The following is a 19,460-nucleotide window of genomic DNA, read 5'->3' on the forward strand; positions in this document are numbered from 1 at the left end:
GGGGTCTGCTGGAGCCAATCCCAGCCAACACAGGAACCAGTCGGTTGCCAACCCACCACAGGACACACACAAACACACCAAGCACACACCAGGGCCAATTTAGAATCGACAATCCACCTAACCTGCATGTCTTTGGACTGTGGGAGGAAACCGGAGTGCACGGAGGAAACCCACGCAGACACGGGGAGAACATGCAAACTCCACGCAGGGAGGACCCGGGAAGCGAACCCAGGTACCCAGGTCTCCCAACTGCGAGGCAGCAGCGCTACCCACTGCGCCGCCCTCAAAGTGTTATACTGTATTTTAAATTAATCTGAATTATTTTAAACGTTACCTGTTTTCATTGCCCGTGTAAATAACGTTTGGTGAGAATAAACAAAAAAACAACACTTACAGTAATTAATGGTGCGGGTTTTTTTTTAATAATTAACAAAACTCATCGTTTATTTGAAATGTTATGCTTTGTATTGTTATGTTTGGCAATGTAATTTTTCAGTATATAGTCGATGTATTAGTACATTGTGAGTATTCTCCATTGCATTTGGTCCCAGCTGTAATGGGTGCCAGTGTCGCTGATAGTCTGAGAGGCGGCAAACGAGAGCACAAGTAGGGAGACAAGACAAGTCCTTATCCTGATACTCAAGGTCTTCTCATAAATATTCGCATCTTGTGGTTTTTCTCATTATTGTCATATTACTATTACTAATATCGAACACATATGTAGAGAAAATGTGTGTCTTATTTGTATGTGTATGACAAGAAGGACTGTACAGCCTTGAATGAAACTCAGTGTTGATGATCGGTGACAAGTGACAGGAGGTGCCTGCTTTGGGTAACACGACAGAGAAACGTTAAATGTGTCAGTGACCGGGACTGCGTAACGGGAAGATGATTTAAAAAATAAAGAACTGACAAAAACCCAGTCTTTCAATAATTCTATTTACATAAATGATTTATTCGCAAAGTTTCTTTACAGCTTTTTTGTCTCATTTAAACAGAAGGCCCGAGGTTTCCACGGATTGCAGAAGACGCTGTCGTTGCCACTGATTCTGTTTTGAAGACAGTTGTAATTAGTTGTGCAGCACACGCTAACTGCATTTTGTAAATGGTCAATACATGTCAGCTACAGATGAAAATCACCGAATACTAAAAACTTTTAATGAAGAGTGTCTTGCGCATGTGGTATGATGGCCACATCGGCTTTGTAAACTCTAACGTGAAGTGTCTCTCAGCCTCTCTGACATGATCGACACGGGGTAGAACAGGAGCTGGACTGTTACAATACTCGTGCTGCCTTAAGCCAAATATGCTCATCAATATTCGTAGACAATACTCCATACTGCGTGAATCTTTCATAATGTCTCTTAAAAGTATTTATTAACGCATAGATAAGTACAGTACTACATAACTGTTTTTAAAATGTATTTATGTTCGCTTTAATTGTGCTACATGCCCTCATCCATCCTACAGGAATCGCAGCATTCGAACTCACGTCGGAAAAACGTGCAGATGGAAAAAAAAAACTGATTTTACATTTTGAGCCAAATAAAATCCGTAACTGTCGGGATGACCAATAGGATTCCTCATTGCGGAGATGCCAGTGACGTCATAACGATTGCGCGCCTCAGGATTAAGTGACTGGCGCATTTGAAACAAACTTCAAAGCAGCACTTCGAACACCTAAGCTCCGAAAACTCGACGCGGTGTCAACACGTAAGTATCGATTAGCCCGCTAACTATGGCAAGGTGCTTTAACGCTGAATCCATTTTCCTTGATATCAGCAGTTACAACGCTGATATTGTCCGTTTTAAATTTGGTATCAAGTTTTTAAAATTTGATACCACGACTACATATTTGCTTGGTGAACTGGTAAGTTTTGAAACATGACAAATGAAACGTGCTGCAAAGTTACACATCACCACACTTCCATACTGCAAAAAGTGGACAGTACATAAATATCAGCAAAGGTTGAAATTTAAATAGCAAAACAGGTGTCAAAGCTATTCAAAAGTCAAAAGAAAATGTAAAACCTTGTAGTTTCTATACCCTTTCCGTTTTTTTAATCACAGTAAAGTGCATTTGTATTTATTTTCTTGCAGAACTTAATTTTAGCTTGAACAAACGTATGCTTAATGTATGAGTGATCTCTGTTGGTGGGTGAGGCTGTGTCATCATCCCAGAAGTGTTCATAGTTTTGTCCAAATTGTGCCTTATTGAGGGATCGTAAGTATTAACAAGCAGTGTGGTTGCATATCAGGAGAATTTCTTATACTCCGGTACTGCTCTTATAAAACATGTAAAGAATTACAGTGGCCTACTGAATGTAAAAATTCAAGATTGGTAATAACAATTTTCTAACATGGCAGCACACTGAGAATCAAACATGAACAAACTAAAAAAAGCATTAGTGACTGCACATGACTGTTGACCTGTCACAAACAACTTTTGCTGTTCTGCCTGCGCTCTTTTTAAACCTGTGAGCTAGAATAATTTTATTCCTTAGACAGCAAGTTACAGTGGCTCGTTTTCTGTTTCTTGACTCAAGTTTAGTGAATTCCATTATCCTCTGTGCCTCCGTGTTTGTATATCACCAAGCATTATCTTCTGCATTTGGTAAGTTGCCACTGTACATTGTATTTATGCTAATAAAGTAATTTATTCTTGTTTTTTTCCACAATTGACTTGAGTTTAAACCAACCATAAAATAACAATGTCTAATTGTTTTGATTTTAAAATAGGTCTCTGTGTTCTCCCCAGCTATATGGAAATGCAGAGACTGTGGCAATTCATATGTGAGACAGCCTCAACTTCTCAAAAATTTCAGACTTGTTCACAGGCACGGCGGACGTGGACATTCTTATCCAGGCACCTCTTTTACCAGTCCATACATATTCAAGACAGAGCCATCTGTCCAGAAACCATCCCACTGTGCAATCATCATAAGAGCAGCTTATTTGTTTCAAAATGCCAGATATTTCAGCACAATCAACTTTCCACTGAAACCGTTTTCACCATATCAGGCAACATCTAGGAATTATGAGACAGTAACATGCATGTAAGTTGGATGTTCACACAAAACAAATGTGTATGGATGCTTCTTAACTCACAAATACAGAAAACATCAATCAGAAACCGTAAACCATTTAAAGCTTGAAATAGTTGTAATATCAGCTTCCAGCCACACAACTGAAGATTCAGTTGATTGTGTCAGTGATGAGCAAATCGACAAAGAATTAATATTTTGTTAATTATTTTGTGAAAATTCAAGGGATACATTTAAAGATATTGAGCTAAAAATTACCTCCATTTTATTGAAGCTGGAAAGTTTTTTTTCTAGTGTCAAGTGCCACTGTTAATGAACAAATACAGTAGAAGAGCTACAGCATTTAATTGGTTCAGTCTCTGAGAGTGTTACTCAGAAGAATTTATCTCAGTTATTAAGGGATCACAGTTGCCAGTTAGAACTCACAGTTATTAAAGAAATAGCGACAACGCTTAGTTCTTTAAACAATATTCATGCATCATGGATATCATGGTCCACTTTCTACATCATGGAAAAGACAAGCAAATTATAAAAAAAACACTTCAGCATTGTAGAACACTTTGAATATGTGTTGGGTTCCAAGAACAAAAAGTCTTCTCAGTATATTACTATATTGAAATCATTACAGCAAATTTGGAAGTGTCAGAAAATAATTAATAATACAGTGAATTTAAAAGTAGAATATCAACAGTGTAATAAGCTAAAATAGAGTTGTGTTTTTTTATGGTATTTATTATAAAGAAAATTCATTTCTTCCTGAGAGTTGTTCAATATCTTTGGGTTTATATGTGGATGATTTTAAAGTTTGTAATCCTCTTGGTACAGCAAAGGAAAAGTTCAAAGTCCGTGCAGTATATTAGATATTAGGCAATTTATCCCCTGGTTGTCACTCTTGATTGCCATCAATATATTTGGTTGCTTAGATTAATAGTAATGATGTTAAAAATGATGGGTATGACAGAGTATTAGAGCCATTAATTGGTGATCTGGTAACCTTAGAAAAACATAGTATTTTCACCACAAATTTGGGGAAAACATTAAAAGACACTGTACAGTGTGTGGTTACAGAAAATGTGTTTGTCACAGTATACCAGGCTTTGTAGAGTGCTTCACAACAACATACATTTGTAGATTTTGTACAGGAGAAAAGAACTGGGGCATTTTCTTTAATAATGGAGAAGATTAACATGGAGCTCCTTAAAACACTTAAGGATAAATACCTGACTAATTTCTATGGTGTAAAAAAAGTATGTGTTCTCTCCAAGTCACTCTGCCATTTCAATGTGACTGTGGGTTTTCCTCCTGATATCATTCATGACATTTTTGAGGGAATTGTTTCTGTAGAAATTGCTCTCTGTCTAAATGTGCTTATTTAAAAAAAGTACTTCAGTTTAGCTACTTTAAATGAGGCAATCATTAAACATAGCTTTGAATGGAGTTATAGAGCTAACTGTCCACATTTGTTGACGGTCACATTTGCATCTAAGAGAACAGTTGGTGGAAATGCTCATGAGAAGTGGAGTTTCTTAAGGTTTTTACCATTCTTCATTGGACACAAGGTTTCCAATGATGAACTTGCCTGGGACATTCTTACTGACTTGCGTGATACAGTGGACCTTGTTGCTGCATCCTTTCATACTGAAGTGTCTATTGCATTTCTAGGTTTTAAGATATTGGAGCACAGAACAAAATTTCCGGAACTCTTCCCTGAGGTATACAATACCTCCTGCCAAAGCATTATTTTTTGGAACATTATCCCCAACTGATGCATAGCTTTGGCTCATTAGTCGCACTCTAGACAATGTGATTTGAATCAAAGCACTGCTTCTTTAAGAGAGTCATGAAGCATACAAGCTGTTTTAAAAATGTTCTTCATTCACTGTCTGAGAGACATCAGTTTCAAATGGCACATCATCTTTGCATCTGCTGCTTCTTGAAACTACATCTAGACGTAACACATATTACGACTCTTCTAGCTGATCTGCTTAAAGTGAATATTCAATAGCTGTTAAGCAAAAAGTACCCAGAACTGCAACAGGTGTCTCTGGCAAAAAGTGATACTTATCAAGGATACAATTACAGGAGATGAATGCTGATAGTACAAGGTTCCTGAATTTGCTGAAATAATTCAAATCATTGTTCTGGACAAGAAGTTGGTTTGTGTTGTCTGAAAACTCAGTGACTGACATCTAGAACACTATGGAGCCTATGATCTAAAACTCTCTTCCATTAAAGAAGTAATACTTCTTGAATCTCATGAACTGACAGACCAATACCCACTAGCTAACTACATGGTGGAGAGAATGCAGCTTGTTACAGTAAAAAAATACATGTATATGGTCAGGTGTTATTCAGTGAGTGCATATTTAAGTGAATGTCCAAATTGAATTTCAACCTTCATTCTCCTTACGTTTACATATTTGTTAAGCAGTTGTGATTAAAAGTAAATACAGTACATCATTGTTAATTACAAATTAGATAACATTGACATAAAATGTGACTAGGACTTTATTTTCTTTTCCCAGCATGTTTGCCTAATATGGTTATGAGTATACCTGAAAGATTTCTTGTTGTTTTGGCTGAGGACAACTGCATAAGAATGGTTCTACCCAATGGAGTTCCTGAATCACTGGAGGAACTCCTCAATGAGGTCAGAAAGGCTTGTTCATTGGAAGTAAACATTAGGCTGTAATACAAGGAGAAAGATTTTGACAGCATTTTTGTGAACTTAAGCTGTCAATAAAATTAATGACCTGAGTATTGTTAAGGTAATCAACCTTTGATTCTATAGAAAAAACTTCTCACTCACGTAAGCAAGAAATGGAAGACTCTCTCTCTATAAATTCTGATGAGACATCACTTTTAACTTGTTCATCAACAGAATCCATGACATTAAGGACAGTGGCCAAGAGAGTTCCTTATCCCGTGCTTCTCTTATGAAATGGAGATTCAGCTTCAGAAGGGAAGCGCAGAATACAAAACAAAGAAGTCTAGACTAACTGTCAACTCAAGGATGTTATCAGACATTTAGACAGACTGGCTGAAGAAATCTATAAATATAAAACTTACCCTAAACATGTTGACTTCTCTGAAGTAGCAGAGGATTTGACTAAAAAGCTCCCTTACCTTATGGAGCCTGGGTGTTCCAACAGGAGCTATGGCTGGAAACAAAGGCTCAAGTATAAGAAGGCCAACTGCCGAACACAGCTAAGGGCATATGGATTTCCAGAAGAAGTAATTAATTCACTCAAGGTCAAGGCTACAGAGGATACCTTGCCTACAAAAAAAATAAAAAGACCAACGCAAGCTGAGACCAACTACTATCCGTGTCTTCCAACTGGCGAAACTCCAGAAAACATGGAAATTGCTTCTGAGAGAAGTGAAAAAAGAGATAATAGCAGAATCCTAAGAGGAAAAGTGGCACATACATTTGCATATTGAAGACAAGAAGTGGTGAATCAGCAGCCTAGCTGGCCTGCATTGCTTTGTGTACAGGAGGTATATTTATCTGCGCCAAGTGTTAGAGGGGGAGAAGTTTAATCATTCTTTCTCTGAATGAAGCTCCAAAATATTTGTTCATTAGTTTATTTCATTTCACACTTAAAACACTGACTCTTAAGTAAAGTGGTATTGTGTTTTTTTTTTCTTTCTTTGCACTTTAGATTAACGCTGAGTTCCTCTTGAAGTGAATTTCATGGCACATCTAGATCACTGATCCAATAGAGATCATCCAAACCAAGGAAGGAGCAGTCCAATTTAAGACCAGCCAGATGATGAAGGTTCTGAATGAGGTAGGTTTAATTTGCATTATTCAGTGGATGAAATTTTGATCCAGCCGTTGATTAATTGTATTACTGGTTATTAACATATTTCTGTTTGATCTTATTTAATTTTTCATTCAGGCTGTTGAAATCAGCATTTGAAGAGAGTATATTTTGAAATCCCTCATCATATGCCTGGGGGAAGATATTAACCATGTGATTAACGAATATATGGTGAGAAAAACAAAATTATTGTCACAGTGTATTTGAGTTCAGCTAGTATGTAGAACAGGCTGAGTATGAGAGAAGTGATAGAACTTCCTTCTTAGTCTAAAAATATGCTTTTTAAAAATATTTAAAGAGTGAAGATTTACTGATTTTGAATGCTGAGAGAAGGTAAACCAAACACACTTCAAACTGAAATCTAGAGTACACCTACAGAATGCATGGTATTCCTTGATAAACGAAAAGTGGACTAAACAGAAACATTCTGGTCAACACACTGTATAACTGGCCAGATTCAGATGAAGACGTGGGGAATGTAAAGAATTGTTTATGGCAAACAGAATGATAGCATAGTTTAATTATCTTTGGCCTGTGAGATTAGGTTAAGAATGTTGCAATTTAAAAATTTCCTTAAACTTCCTTAAACAATTTTGTAAGGTTTTTACAATTAACAATAATCTCACTCAGGGAGGTAAGCTCAGGAAGAACTCGAAAGGTAGCCAGGGGAATCCTTGTAATTTACAAAGAAGATGATCGTGACCATGTTTCCAAGGACACTGGAGTAGTTACTGATGGGGTGGGAGTACTGAATGAGAGTACATAATGCCTTATTTTTTGGCATTAGGTATGTATGCCATTAACCTGAAGTATCCAAGTGAGCTTAAACAAATCTTCAAAGTGTTTCAGAAAATCTTTCTTCAACTTGACGAAAAAAAGATGTCTGGCAGAGTACAGTCATTCAGTCTTCAACTATAGAATCTGCAGAGTTCCAGAAGGCCTCCTGTTAGAAACTACCGCAGATCTGTTTTCATAGTAGAAATTTGAATATTTTATTTTTGAATCCAGACTTTAAAATATTTGACAAAATTTGAATTTAAAAGGTTAGACTTACTTTAGATAAGGGCTAAAATGTAAATCATTGCATAAAGCAAATTCCTGGTTTGCTCTTTGTTATTTACAAAGCCCAAAACAAAGTTACAATAGGATATTTATTTTTTTAATTTATCAGTACATTCAAAGGTAAAAGTTTAAAATATTGCAGAAATGTTTTGTTTGAATCCTGTTTTCTTTGTTTTCATTATATGGAAAACAGATTGTAGTTAAAGTTGTAGTTAATGTTGAGACCACAGGTCCAACATGCCCTTGACCCTCTGCAGTTCGCATACCAGGAGAAGGTGGGAGCGGAGGATGCCATCATCTATATGTTACACCGATCACTCTCCCACTTGGACAGAGGCAGTGGTGCTGTAAGAATTATGTTTCTAGACTTCTCTAGCGCCTTCAACACCATCCAACCTCTGCTCCTTAGGGACAAGCTGACGGAGATGGGAGTAGATTCATACCTGGTGGCATGGATCGTGGACTATCTTACAAACAGACCTCAGTATGTGCGTCTCGGGAACTGCAGGTCTGACATTGTGGTCAGCAACACAGGAGTGCCGCAGGGGACTGTACTTTCTCCGGTCCTGTTCAGCCTATATACATCGGACTTCCAATACAACTCAGAGTCCTGGCACGTGCAAAAGTTCGCTGACGACACTGCTATCGTGGGCTGCATCAGGAGTGGGCAGGAGGAGGAGTACAGGAACCTCATCGAGGACTTTGTTAAATGGTGCGACTCAAACCACCTACACCTGAACACCAGCAAAACCAAGGAGCTGGTGGTGGATTTTAGGAGGTCCAGACCCCTCATGGACCCTGTCATTGTCAGAGGTGACTGTGTGCAGAGGGTGTAAACCTATAAATACCTGGGAGTGCAGCTGGATGATAAATTGAACTGGACTGCCAATACTGATTCTCTGTGCAAGAGAGGACAGAGCCGGCTATACTTCCTTAGAAGACTGGCGTCCTTCAACATCTGCAATAAGATACTGCAGATGTTCTATCAGACGGTTGTGGCGAGTGCCCTCTTCTACGTGGTGGTGTGCTGGGGAGGCAGCATTAAGAAGAAGGACGCTTCACGCCTGGACAAACTGGTGAGGAAGGCAGGCTCTCTTGTGGGCATGGAGCTGGATAGTTTGACATCCGTGGCAGAGTGACAGGTGCTTAGCAGGTTCCTGTCAATCATGGAGGATCCACTGCATCCACTAAACAGTGTCATCTCCAGACAGAGGAGCAGCTTCAGCGACAGACTGCTGTCACTGTCCTGCTCCACTGACAGACTGAGGAGATCGTTCCTCCCCCAAAATATGCGACTCTTCAATTCCACCCGGGAATTATTCAAAGTTATGGTCTGTTTTTACCTGCATTTTTATTACTCTTTAATGTAATATTGTTTTTTTTGTATCTATCTATCTATCTATCTATCTATCTATCTATCTATCTATCTATCTATCTATCTATCTATCTATCTATCTATCTATAAGAAGAAACAGTACTGCACCTTTTGTTCCAAAAAGGATTTTCTAAAGTCACCCACTTCAGACATCCATCCATCCATTTTCCAACCCGCTGAATCCGAACACAGGGTCACGGGGGTCTGCTGGAGCCAATCCCAGCCAACACAGGGCACAAGGCAGGAAATAATCCTGGGCAGGGTGCCAACCCACTGCAGGACACACACAAACACACCCACACACCAAGCACACACCAGGGCCAATTTAGAATCGCCAATCCACCTAACCTGCATGTCTTTGGACTGTGGGAGGAAACCGGAGCCCCCGGAGGAAACCCACGCAGACACGGGGAGAACATGCAAACTCCACACAGGGAGGACCCGGAAATCGAACCCAGGTCCCCAGATCTCCCAACTGCGAGGCAGCAGCGCTACCCACTGCGCCACCGTGCCGCCCCACTTCAGACATGTTTAAAATATTTTCTTTTGTCAAAAATACCAAGTTTTCAATACATATAGATAAACAGGGTAAAGTGTCAAGTATAGTACATTACTTTTGAATGTGTGCACTTATTTTATTTATTTGTTTTGTATTATACATAGCAAAATGGTTGTGCTGCTGTTAGGAGTGCACTTTTTTCTGTTGCAAGATAACTGTAGAAAATAGTGTTCAGTTATTTGACATAGTAATAGTTTTACATTTTGAATATACATTTATTGTTCTATTTCCCATTTACAGGTCACCACAGAAGATTGTCCACCTCCATCCATCCCTGTCTTTTACATCATTTTCTGCCACACTGCCTTCATGTCCTCCCTTACCACATCCATAAACCTCCTTTTTGGCCTTCCTCTTTTTCCTCTTGCCTGTCAGTTCCATCCTCAACGTTCTTTTCCTGATGTACCCCTCATCTCTCCTTTGCATGTGCCCAAACAATTTCTATCTTGCCTCTCTCACATGGTCGCCAAACTGTTATACCTGTGTTGTCCCTCTAATATACTCATTCCTCAAGGTTCAGTGCTGGCTCCTGTTCTGTTCAATATCTATACCAACGACCAGCCTGTGCTCACAAACATTAGGGGGTTCATTTATGCAGATGATCTCTGCTTAGCCTCCCAGTCTGTTTCCTTCCAAGATATCCAAAAGAGACTTACCAATGCCCTCAACAACCTCTCAGAGTATTACACTAAGTGATTCCTTAATGCCAACCCAGGGAAGAGACAGGTCTGTATCTTTCATCTTAACAATAGACAAGCAAACACAACTCTAGAGATCAGGTGGAATAACGAAGTACTGAAGAACACCAAACATCCTGTTTACTTAGACATCACTCTGGACAGAACACTGTCTTTTAAAGAACATATTTTTAAATTAAAAAAAAAAGATATCCAGCAGGAATAATCTTTTTAGCAAACTAGCAAACACATCCATGGGGAGCAGGCCCTAAGACCTTGCGATCAACGGCCATAGCACTCTGTTATTCAACAGCAGAGTATTGCGCACCAGTGTGGGCTAGGTCAACCCATGCCAACAAGATTGACCCTGTCATCACCGGCACATTGCGAACAACGTGACTTCCTGCTTTATGCAGGCTGGCTGGGATTGTACCTCCCCATACTGTATATGATGAGAAAGTAGTTCAAGAGTAGAAAGATTCAAGCAACTGATAGACTCAAGACACCCACTTCACCATAACCAGGAGGTAAATCGCCGACTACCTTCTCGTCAGAGTTTCGGCACAGTGGAACCCCTTAATCCAAAGCAGTGCACAAAACATAGGCTCGAGAGGTGGTGAGAGACTGACTGTAGCGTTCCCAATGAAGCTCTTTCTACACTTCAAGAGCATCTACCCAATGGAACATCCCTCTCTAGGAAAGACTGGGTCACGCTTAACCGAGCTAGGGCAAAGGTTGGCAAAACAAGGGACAACCTATTTAGATGGGGCCTCACAACAAGCGCTGAATGTCCCTGTGGTGAATCCACTCAAACAATGAACAACATTCTCCATGAATGTTCCCGAGGCCCTACATGTACCGATGAAGATCTTAAGGATGCTAATGACGCCGCTCTTACGGCAGTGACCTGATAATATATGATGACACATTCCTAATCCTGTCTACCTTCGTTACTCTGAGCAAAAATTGTAGCATCTTCAACTTTGCCACTTCCAGCTCTGCCTCCTGTCTTTATGTCTGTGCCACCGTCTCCAAACCATACAGCATGGCTGGTCACAGTACCGTTTTATAGACCTTCCCTTTCACTCTTGCAGGTACTCTTCTATCACAAATCACTCCTGCCACTCTTTTCCACCCAGTCCACCCTACTGCACTCTCTTCTTCACCTTTCTGCCACTCTCTCTATTGCTTTGGCCTGCTGAATCCAAGTATTTAAATTTGTCTATCTTCACCACCTCTACTCCTTGCAGTCTCACCCTTCTGCCACTTTCCCTCTCATTCATACACATGTACTCCATCTTATTCCTACTGATTTTCATTCCACTTCTCTTCAGTGTGTTCCTCCATCTCTCCAGGTTTGTCTCAACTTGCTGTCTACTCTCACTACAGATCACAATGTCATCCGCATTTTTTACATTTGATAATAGATGGAAAAATCATAAAAGCAGTTTGAGTCAATGAAATATTTTGGTTAATTCAAAGTAAATTTCTTGATTAATCAAGCTTAAAACTTAGATGTGATAAACTGAAGAAAAATGTATTAGTTGATCCAATGTTTTATTTTTTAAAGTGCACTCCTAGTTCAGTACATTTAAGTTACAATGGTTTTCACATAGTAGAAAAATGAATTCTTTCCAAATTCCAAAGTTTGTTAAACTTAACTCAAACCACAATGACCTACATTGCACATGGGGAGCCATCACCTAATCACTTTTTCATTTTTCCTCTTTATAGTGCCTTTCACAGAACATATCATCAAAAGACACTGTACAACGCACAAGTCTGTAGGTTTATTGGATGTTGATGGTTACATGTACAGAGGACAGTGAAATTCTTACTTGCATTATACAAGGCAAGAAGATAACAAAGTGCAATGCAAGAAAATTTAAATCAGGAAAAAATTATGAATATTTCAAAAACAGAATGTTAATTACAGAAGACTGATGATTTAAGTGATAAACTGTGCTGGGGTGCTGGTGTGAGCATAGTAAGTATTGAACGACCCACTAGGAAATAAAATAAATACTGGTTTATCTGATTTGAATTACAAGAGAGAAGTGTGTTTTTTCAGGCTTGATTTTAACATTAAAACTAACAGAGCCGCAACAAAAGATGTAGGGAGGGAGTTCCAGAGAGTTCTGAGCCACAAAACTGTATGGAGTTTCACCGACCATCTGTTTGAGATGTTGTTATGCAAATGATGAAAAACCTTGTGGGTCATGTCTAGCAGCTTTTTTCATTTTCAATGATTCTAAATCTAAAATGATTGTGCTTTACATTACATGGCAATTTTAGCTATTCCATAGCTGTAAACGGTGCATGCAAAATCAATTTTGTCGGAGATGAGATATCCAAATTAAATTTTAGACTATAAGTGTATGTGCAATGGAACTAGGGCAGTGTGGTAGTGATGTGGTTAGGTACCGTTGCCTCTTAGTTCCGTACCCTGGGTTCAAATGCCGGGCACATTCTTTCCTTGTTGTCCGCATGGATTGTTTTCTCCCACATCCTTAAGAAGAGCATGTTAAGTTAAACAGCCCAATCTGAGTGAGCTATATCCTAGTATGCCACCCATTATTGGATTATGTAAGAAAATGGATGGATGAATGGATGGACGGCTTGTGGGACTTGATGATGTCATCCGAGTGACCTAATGATGTTACATGGCATGACATTAATGGTTGTTGTTAGAAGATATTACTCTGTGCATGGTATGAGATAATGTATTGTATGAATGAAAGGAATGGGGAGACCTGCCGGTTTTAATAAATTAAAGGACGAGGAAGACCAGGGATTTCACTGAATAAACTGGGGACTATTAAGACTGCAATGTTCAATATAGTGTCTTTCATAGACTATACTATCACTCAATGTCTACTCAACGGGCTGTAGCTTCTGGGGCATCAATGAGTTAATGGGTGAAACTCGGTGTATACCAATGAGTTAAGGCTACCGTAGCCCTATGACTCGAACAGGTTAATGGGCAATGCTGCTCAGACGACGCGTGGGGTCCCATACTTGTTGAGAAGCTACTGCCTTTACAGCGTCGAGGTAACAGGCTCTTCGGTCACTCTATGTCGCCTTGTCCAGTTTTAAACGTCTGCCTTTAAATTGCATCGACCCCTGCAGAGTGGCTACCTCGGGCAGCAGAAGCCGCCACCACCTACTCTCTGGACTGAGCGCACTGCGGCGCCTCATTCTGGGGGGTCACCTGCAGAAAAGCCTCAGACGCCACCGAGCACCCGGTCTGAACCGGTTCAAAGCGCGAGCTCGCAGTCGCCTGTCGAGCCTCCGCCGCAGCGAATCCCCTCATGGCTCCTGTCGTCGCGCGCGTAGCGCGTCCCCGCAGACAATCGCGCGCTCTTTAGCAGGCGCTCATTGGCCAAGATCCTAGTAACCAGAGCGCGTGCTGGAAAGAAAACCGCAGGGTCGAAGTCAATGAGCATCAATCCAGCACTGGCGTCTGTGGAAAGCTCATTTGCTATATAGTGAAACTGCAGAGAGAGACACGCGCGGCCCCGGTGCTGAAGGTTTCATTCATTTTTTTTTAGTATTATCTTTGGAAAGAGCCCCCGTGTGCAGCCTGCCTTCTTGGAGCTGCGTGTCCATGGAAAGTCTGCTTTCCGGATGAATTCCTAGGCGACTAATTCCACCCTGCGGTGGGGCAGCAAGTTTAAAGCTGCGGGGAAAGCCACCCGTCCGGACCTGCGTCACGACCAAGGCTCGAGACCAAGCGGGATCCCGGCGCTCTCGCGTGGCTCTGCCACCCCCGACTCTCATTGTTCGGTGCCCGATCCCGGATCCCGCGCTCTCCGCCTTTCTCTCGCCTTTCTGCTGACACTGGCAAGCAGTAAAGGACACTGAGCCGCCAGCGACCATGTGCTCCCGGGTGTGGTTTGTCACCGACCGGCGCATCAGTGAGGATTACCCCCAAGTGCAGATCGTGCGGGCACTGAGGCAGCGCTGCTTGGAAGACGATGTAGACTTCAGGGCGGTGCGCATGGACCAGATCGTCCTCACCATCACCGACGGCCAGTTGGGTGAGCTTAAAGCTTTTCTTTTACATCTGAAAGTCCGGGGGACAAGAACAACCGATGCCAAGGGGTTTCTGGAGGTGGTGCTGTCTGGGGCAGGTTGGGCTGCTGGAGTGCTTCCACTGTGAGAAGGGGGAGGGGCAGGTGGCATAAGAAGGGGAGTGTATTTTGAAGGTGAGAGTTGGGGTGCAGAGACAACCTACAGAAGGGTGCTGGAATGAAGAGACTAAATGCTGTAGAAGGGCATGATGAAAGATGAAATGATAGTTTTAAGAATATAAGAGGGACACTAACTGCACTCTTAGAATCTCTAGTAAAGATGCTGCCTAAGAGGCAATACCCACTCCTGCACCTGTCCAATAACTGGAAACACAAAAAAACCACCAGCATCCGTCACCAGTCAAGGATATTCAAATCAAGACCCAGGATAATTACCAAACTGGGAACCCTTGGAAAATTATTTCAGTGGTTTTTTTGTGGAGTCCTTTAAAAGAGCTTATACTCCAAAAGAATTAGTGCTCCTTGTAGTGGTCAGATTTAGCCAGGCCACAGCAGAGGCTATGCAGTCAATTGTGAGAAACACAGGAGGTAGTTTCCTCTGTCCTTAAAACATATATAGAGATCGGGGAGGAATGCTTCCCATACATGAAATTAAGGTGAAATGCTTGACTGCCTTCTAGATATGCTCTCCTGGTGGATCCCTGTTCCGAGAGAGATGGGCAGCAGAACTCCAATCATTGCTTAGTATGCCCAGCCTGAGAAACAGTGACAGATCAGTCATTTTAACTGCAAACATATGACACAAAGGGCATGAATGATGAAGTGATTATTTGTTCAGTGTCACACTTGCATCAAGTTGATAATTTGAATCGATATTTGTATTTGATTACAGTCCATGTCACTTGTTCTTACTGTTATTCATACTCATTTTATATGTAAATGTCAAGAGAACAAATGTCACAAGAAATACCTGATGCAAAAGTGAGCTAAGAAAAGAGGGACAGATGTGGATTGAGATGTGCTGGAGCACAAGAGGCAGGCAGTTGGATGTAGGGATTAGAAAGGTTCTGTAGGGCAAAAAAAGCCACAACAGCCAAGAGGGAAACATGATGGTCATCCAGAGGCGCAGCAAGGAGGGTTAGACTGCACTCTTGCTGTCATTCTTGACGTCAGTGCTAAGCTTTGTGTCATGAGGCAGGCACCTGGAAGTGTGTCTGTTTTCCTTTAGACTTGGGGTTTTCTTTTGTTGTCGTGTTGCCATCAGGGCACTGAGACAAGTCAATGAAGAGAGCAAAAAGGTATTGGTCACCCACTTGAGATCCTAACACATGGCAGCATTCCAGGATAAGGATCTTGGGCTCTTTTTCTTAGTTTATTAGCTGTAATTTGTATTTTTGACGGCATAGGCCTTTAATGTGTAATGGGACTAAACAATAATCCAAACTCCAAGCAACAGCATCTCAGGTATTTCTACGTAGACTGGCAAAGAATACTGGAAAATCCTGGATGACTAACCACGGCCTAGTAACCAGTTCTTGAGCTGCAGCATCTTCCACCTAGTTGAAGCTTGTCTAGCAGTCTGGTCTTTGGAAGATGGGCATCACAAAGCATGACTGTTAAGTGCTTCTTGTCTTGACTCCTTCACAATAACATTCATTAAGAGCCTGCATTTTCTCTGTTTCTCCAAGACTTGGGATAGCTGATTGCATATACTGTATTTTACAGTTTGCACACTCCAGCAGTGGCTCACATGCAGCCAGCCTGTGTCATTACTGGCATTATCAAGGCAGGCTGCACTCTTGTTGCACGGACATGGCTTCCTAGAATTAAGTGCCAAACTGAAATCATTTCTGTTTTAACTGTGTGTGTGTCACTGTAGTTCAAAGAGTTCGTTTTTGTGAGGTTTTCCTAGTCCAGAGAGGCCCCTAGTTTAAGTGTGTGATGTAGTTGAGAAATCTTAGGCAATGGCTCAGGCCGCTTCATACCATCACATACTATGTATGAATCTGGAGACAAGTCTATTAGTAGCTGAGTTCCACAAGAATAAAGGAACTGGTGTCTGGATATTGTTCTTTATTAGCTGGATGCTCCACATATAATTCCGATGATAATTGCACTCAGCACTTTATCTGTGAAAATGAGTTCCATGTGGAAGGTGCTATGTGTGGCAATGCAGCGCTGTCCAACTGAGCTATGGGATCAGTGGTGCTTGGTATTCTAATACTGAATGCTAGAGCAGCAGTAATCTCCTAAACAGAAGACGTACGTGTTTCTCCCAGCTGGGAGCTAATACCGTATGCACAGAAGTGGGGCATAGAGCATAGACTATGATTGGTTCTGCTGACACTCCCTTTGGGCAGGCGTCTTGTGAGCATCAGCTCCTGTAACTGATCAAGTTGAAAGGGAAGCTGCAAGGCCCAAGGACATCAGGAGACAGCACTTTGTGGTAGCCGCAGATATTTTGTGGTGTTTTTGAGAGTGTAAAGGAAGGAAGCCAGCCCCCTGGGCAGTTGAAAGCTAGACCCCCACGATGTTGATCTGTGCTATTCTCACATCTCCACACACATATAGTGTTTCTTTCATATGTGAATTACAGACAGTCCAGTTGTTTAGTGGGTGTATTGTTGCACTAGGTTTGTATGTGGGGGGAAACCTTGGGATGCCAGGTCTTGAGCATAAGACTCCAAAGGTCTTTGTAGGTACATACACATTTTTCAAAATAGACATATAGTAGGAATGTCTGACTTGAAATGGCCAATCAGTAAAGGAAAACTGACTAGTCACTGTTGGCCAGACAATTTTGGAAAGATGGCAGGTGTCACTCAGTTAGTCCTGAAAGAACATTCAAGTGTATGTCAGTCAGCATTGGAATGTCTGATCATTGTCAGTCATCAATTCTAAGGGGACTAGTTAGCATCAGTTATTTGGTATTAGAATGTCTGGTCAGTTTTGGATAATCAATACTGGAAAGAGACCTATTGTTGTTCAGTCAGGTCTGGAAAGACTGGCTAGTGTCAGACAGTCTGTGTTGAAATATTTGGCCAGTATCGGTCAGTTACAGGTGGAAGGACAGACTAGTGTAAATCAGTCAGCATTGAAATGCCTGGATCATTGTCAGCCAATGTAAAATGTCACTTAATATTGGAATTTCTAGTCAGTTTTCAACTCTCAGTACTAGAAATGCTGGCTAGCGTCAGGCAGTTATTCAGTGCTGAAATGATTGGTGAATGTTGTGAGGTTCAGTATCCAGAAGGACAGTGTAGTGAAAATCAGTCAGCATGGGCATGTCAGATCAGTTTTAGACAATCACTACTGCAAGTTTGGTTAGTGTCAGAGTGACATGAAAGGACAGAACATTTTGAAATGGCTGGTCTATGTTAGTCTTTCAGTATTGGTTGGGCTGACCAGTCATCCTCAGTTCAATTTGGAAGAACTGAGTAATGAAAGCCGAATAGTATTGGAATGTCTGGTCAATACTGGTATATCCAGCCAGTATCGGTAAGTACTGAAGTGTCTGGTCAGTTCATGGATAGTCAGGCTTGAATAGATGAGCATTGTCACTTAATTGGGCACGGGGCAGTTGACTAATTAAACAAGACTGAAATGTCAGCTCTACCCATGGGCAGTTGTGGAATGTCTGATCAGTTTGGACAGTCAAATGAGCAATGTCACTCAGTCAATATTGGGATATCAGATAACTGTTGGGTAGTCAATTAATACTAGAACAACTGGCTAGCATCAGCTAATCAATTCATGCAGGTTTAAATCAGTAAGCATTAGAGCGTCTGGTCAGGTTTGGTTAAGGCCATGTCATACTCAACAACTTTTCATGTATATTTTGTTCATAGCCTTCATTTACATAATATCAACAGAGGCAATCGGCGGCACACATCCATGAATTCTAGTCATGTAGACTGACATACTCAGCAACAGGCTCCATCTAACACCCTAGGTTTGCTCATCCGGAAGTACAATGCATATAATGCAGTGATGAGGAATAAGGAATGCAGGTGTTTTGGGTTTCACATGCAGGAGAGAATCTCATCTGTCTGATGTGTCGTGTTTTATGTACCATGTCAGAATGGAAAGAAGAGAAAAAAACTCAGAGATTGCGGCTGAATTTGTTGTACTTGTTAACCCTTTGTACAGCACTGGCTCTGTCAGGCTGTCAAACAAAGGGGTGAGCAGGGGTCAGTCACATTTAATTCTGAATTGACAGTGTGAATTTATATGTACTGTAAATGCAGGCAGGATAAAACACCAGGCCCTTCCCATTGTGATGAACATTGGCTACCCCTCTGCCTGACTGTACAGGTTAGGTGGTGAATGGGTCTTGTATTCTCAAACAGCGAAATATAACGAGCACTTCAGTCTACTTTAATGCTGTGCTCACATGCTATACAACAACTGGTAAATAAGTTTCCGTGATGGAAATTCCACGTCCATGCCATACAAACTCAGAGCTACGAGTCGGACAATTTGGAGAAAACAAAGCTACCCAAAATCTCTATGTTGTGACATAATGCAGATCCTTCACCTTAATCCAACATCATATTCTGTGACTTCTAGTCATTGAGTATGTCAGACTTGTCAACTGCAATTGCTGATCTTGTTGGTGGATCCTGTCAATTTACATGACTGAAAATTGCTGGGCATGTCACATTTAACAATTATGTGCCAACCTTCTAGCACAGTTGTGCTCGCCCCTTTCTCTAACAGCCAAAGATATGATGTAGAGTCAGTGTTGTAAGAAGAGTTAACAGGTAAGGGGCAATCTTCTCTTCTGTTTTTGATGTCCAAAACACCCATCTTCCTTATTCATCGTGACTGCATTATATGCATTGTCCTTCCGGATGCACATTCATTGGTCCTCAATTCTCACACA

General features: G+C 41.1%; 1 protein-coding gene across 1 annotated transcript in view; it reads left to right on the forward strand.

Moving 5' to 3' along the window:
* The first annotated feature begins 13,397 nt into the window (after window positions 1–13,397).
* The window catches only part of rimkla (ribosomal modification protein rimK-like family member A), a 56,798-nt gene continuing 50,735 nt past the window's right edge, over window positions 13,398–19,460 (forward strand). The window contains exon 1 of the mRNA XM_028807687.2: window positions 13,398–14,581. Coding sequence (XP_028663520.1) covers window positions 14,419–14,581 — 163 coding nt within the window. The 5' untranslated portion in view covers window positions 13,398–14,418. The remainder of the gene's footprint in view (window positions 14,582–19,460) is intronic.

This window comes from Erpetoichthys calabaricus, chromosome 8, assembly GCF_900747795.2.
Source record: "Erpetoichthys calabaricus chromosome 8, fErpCal1.3, whole genome shotgun sequence".
NCBI lineage: Eukaryota > Metazoa > Chordata > Cladistia > Polypteriformes > Polypteridae > Erpetoichthys > Erpetoichthys calabaricus.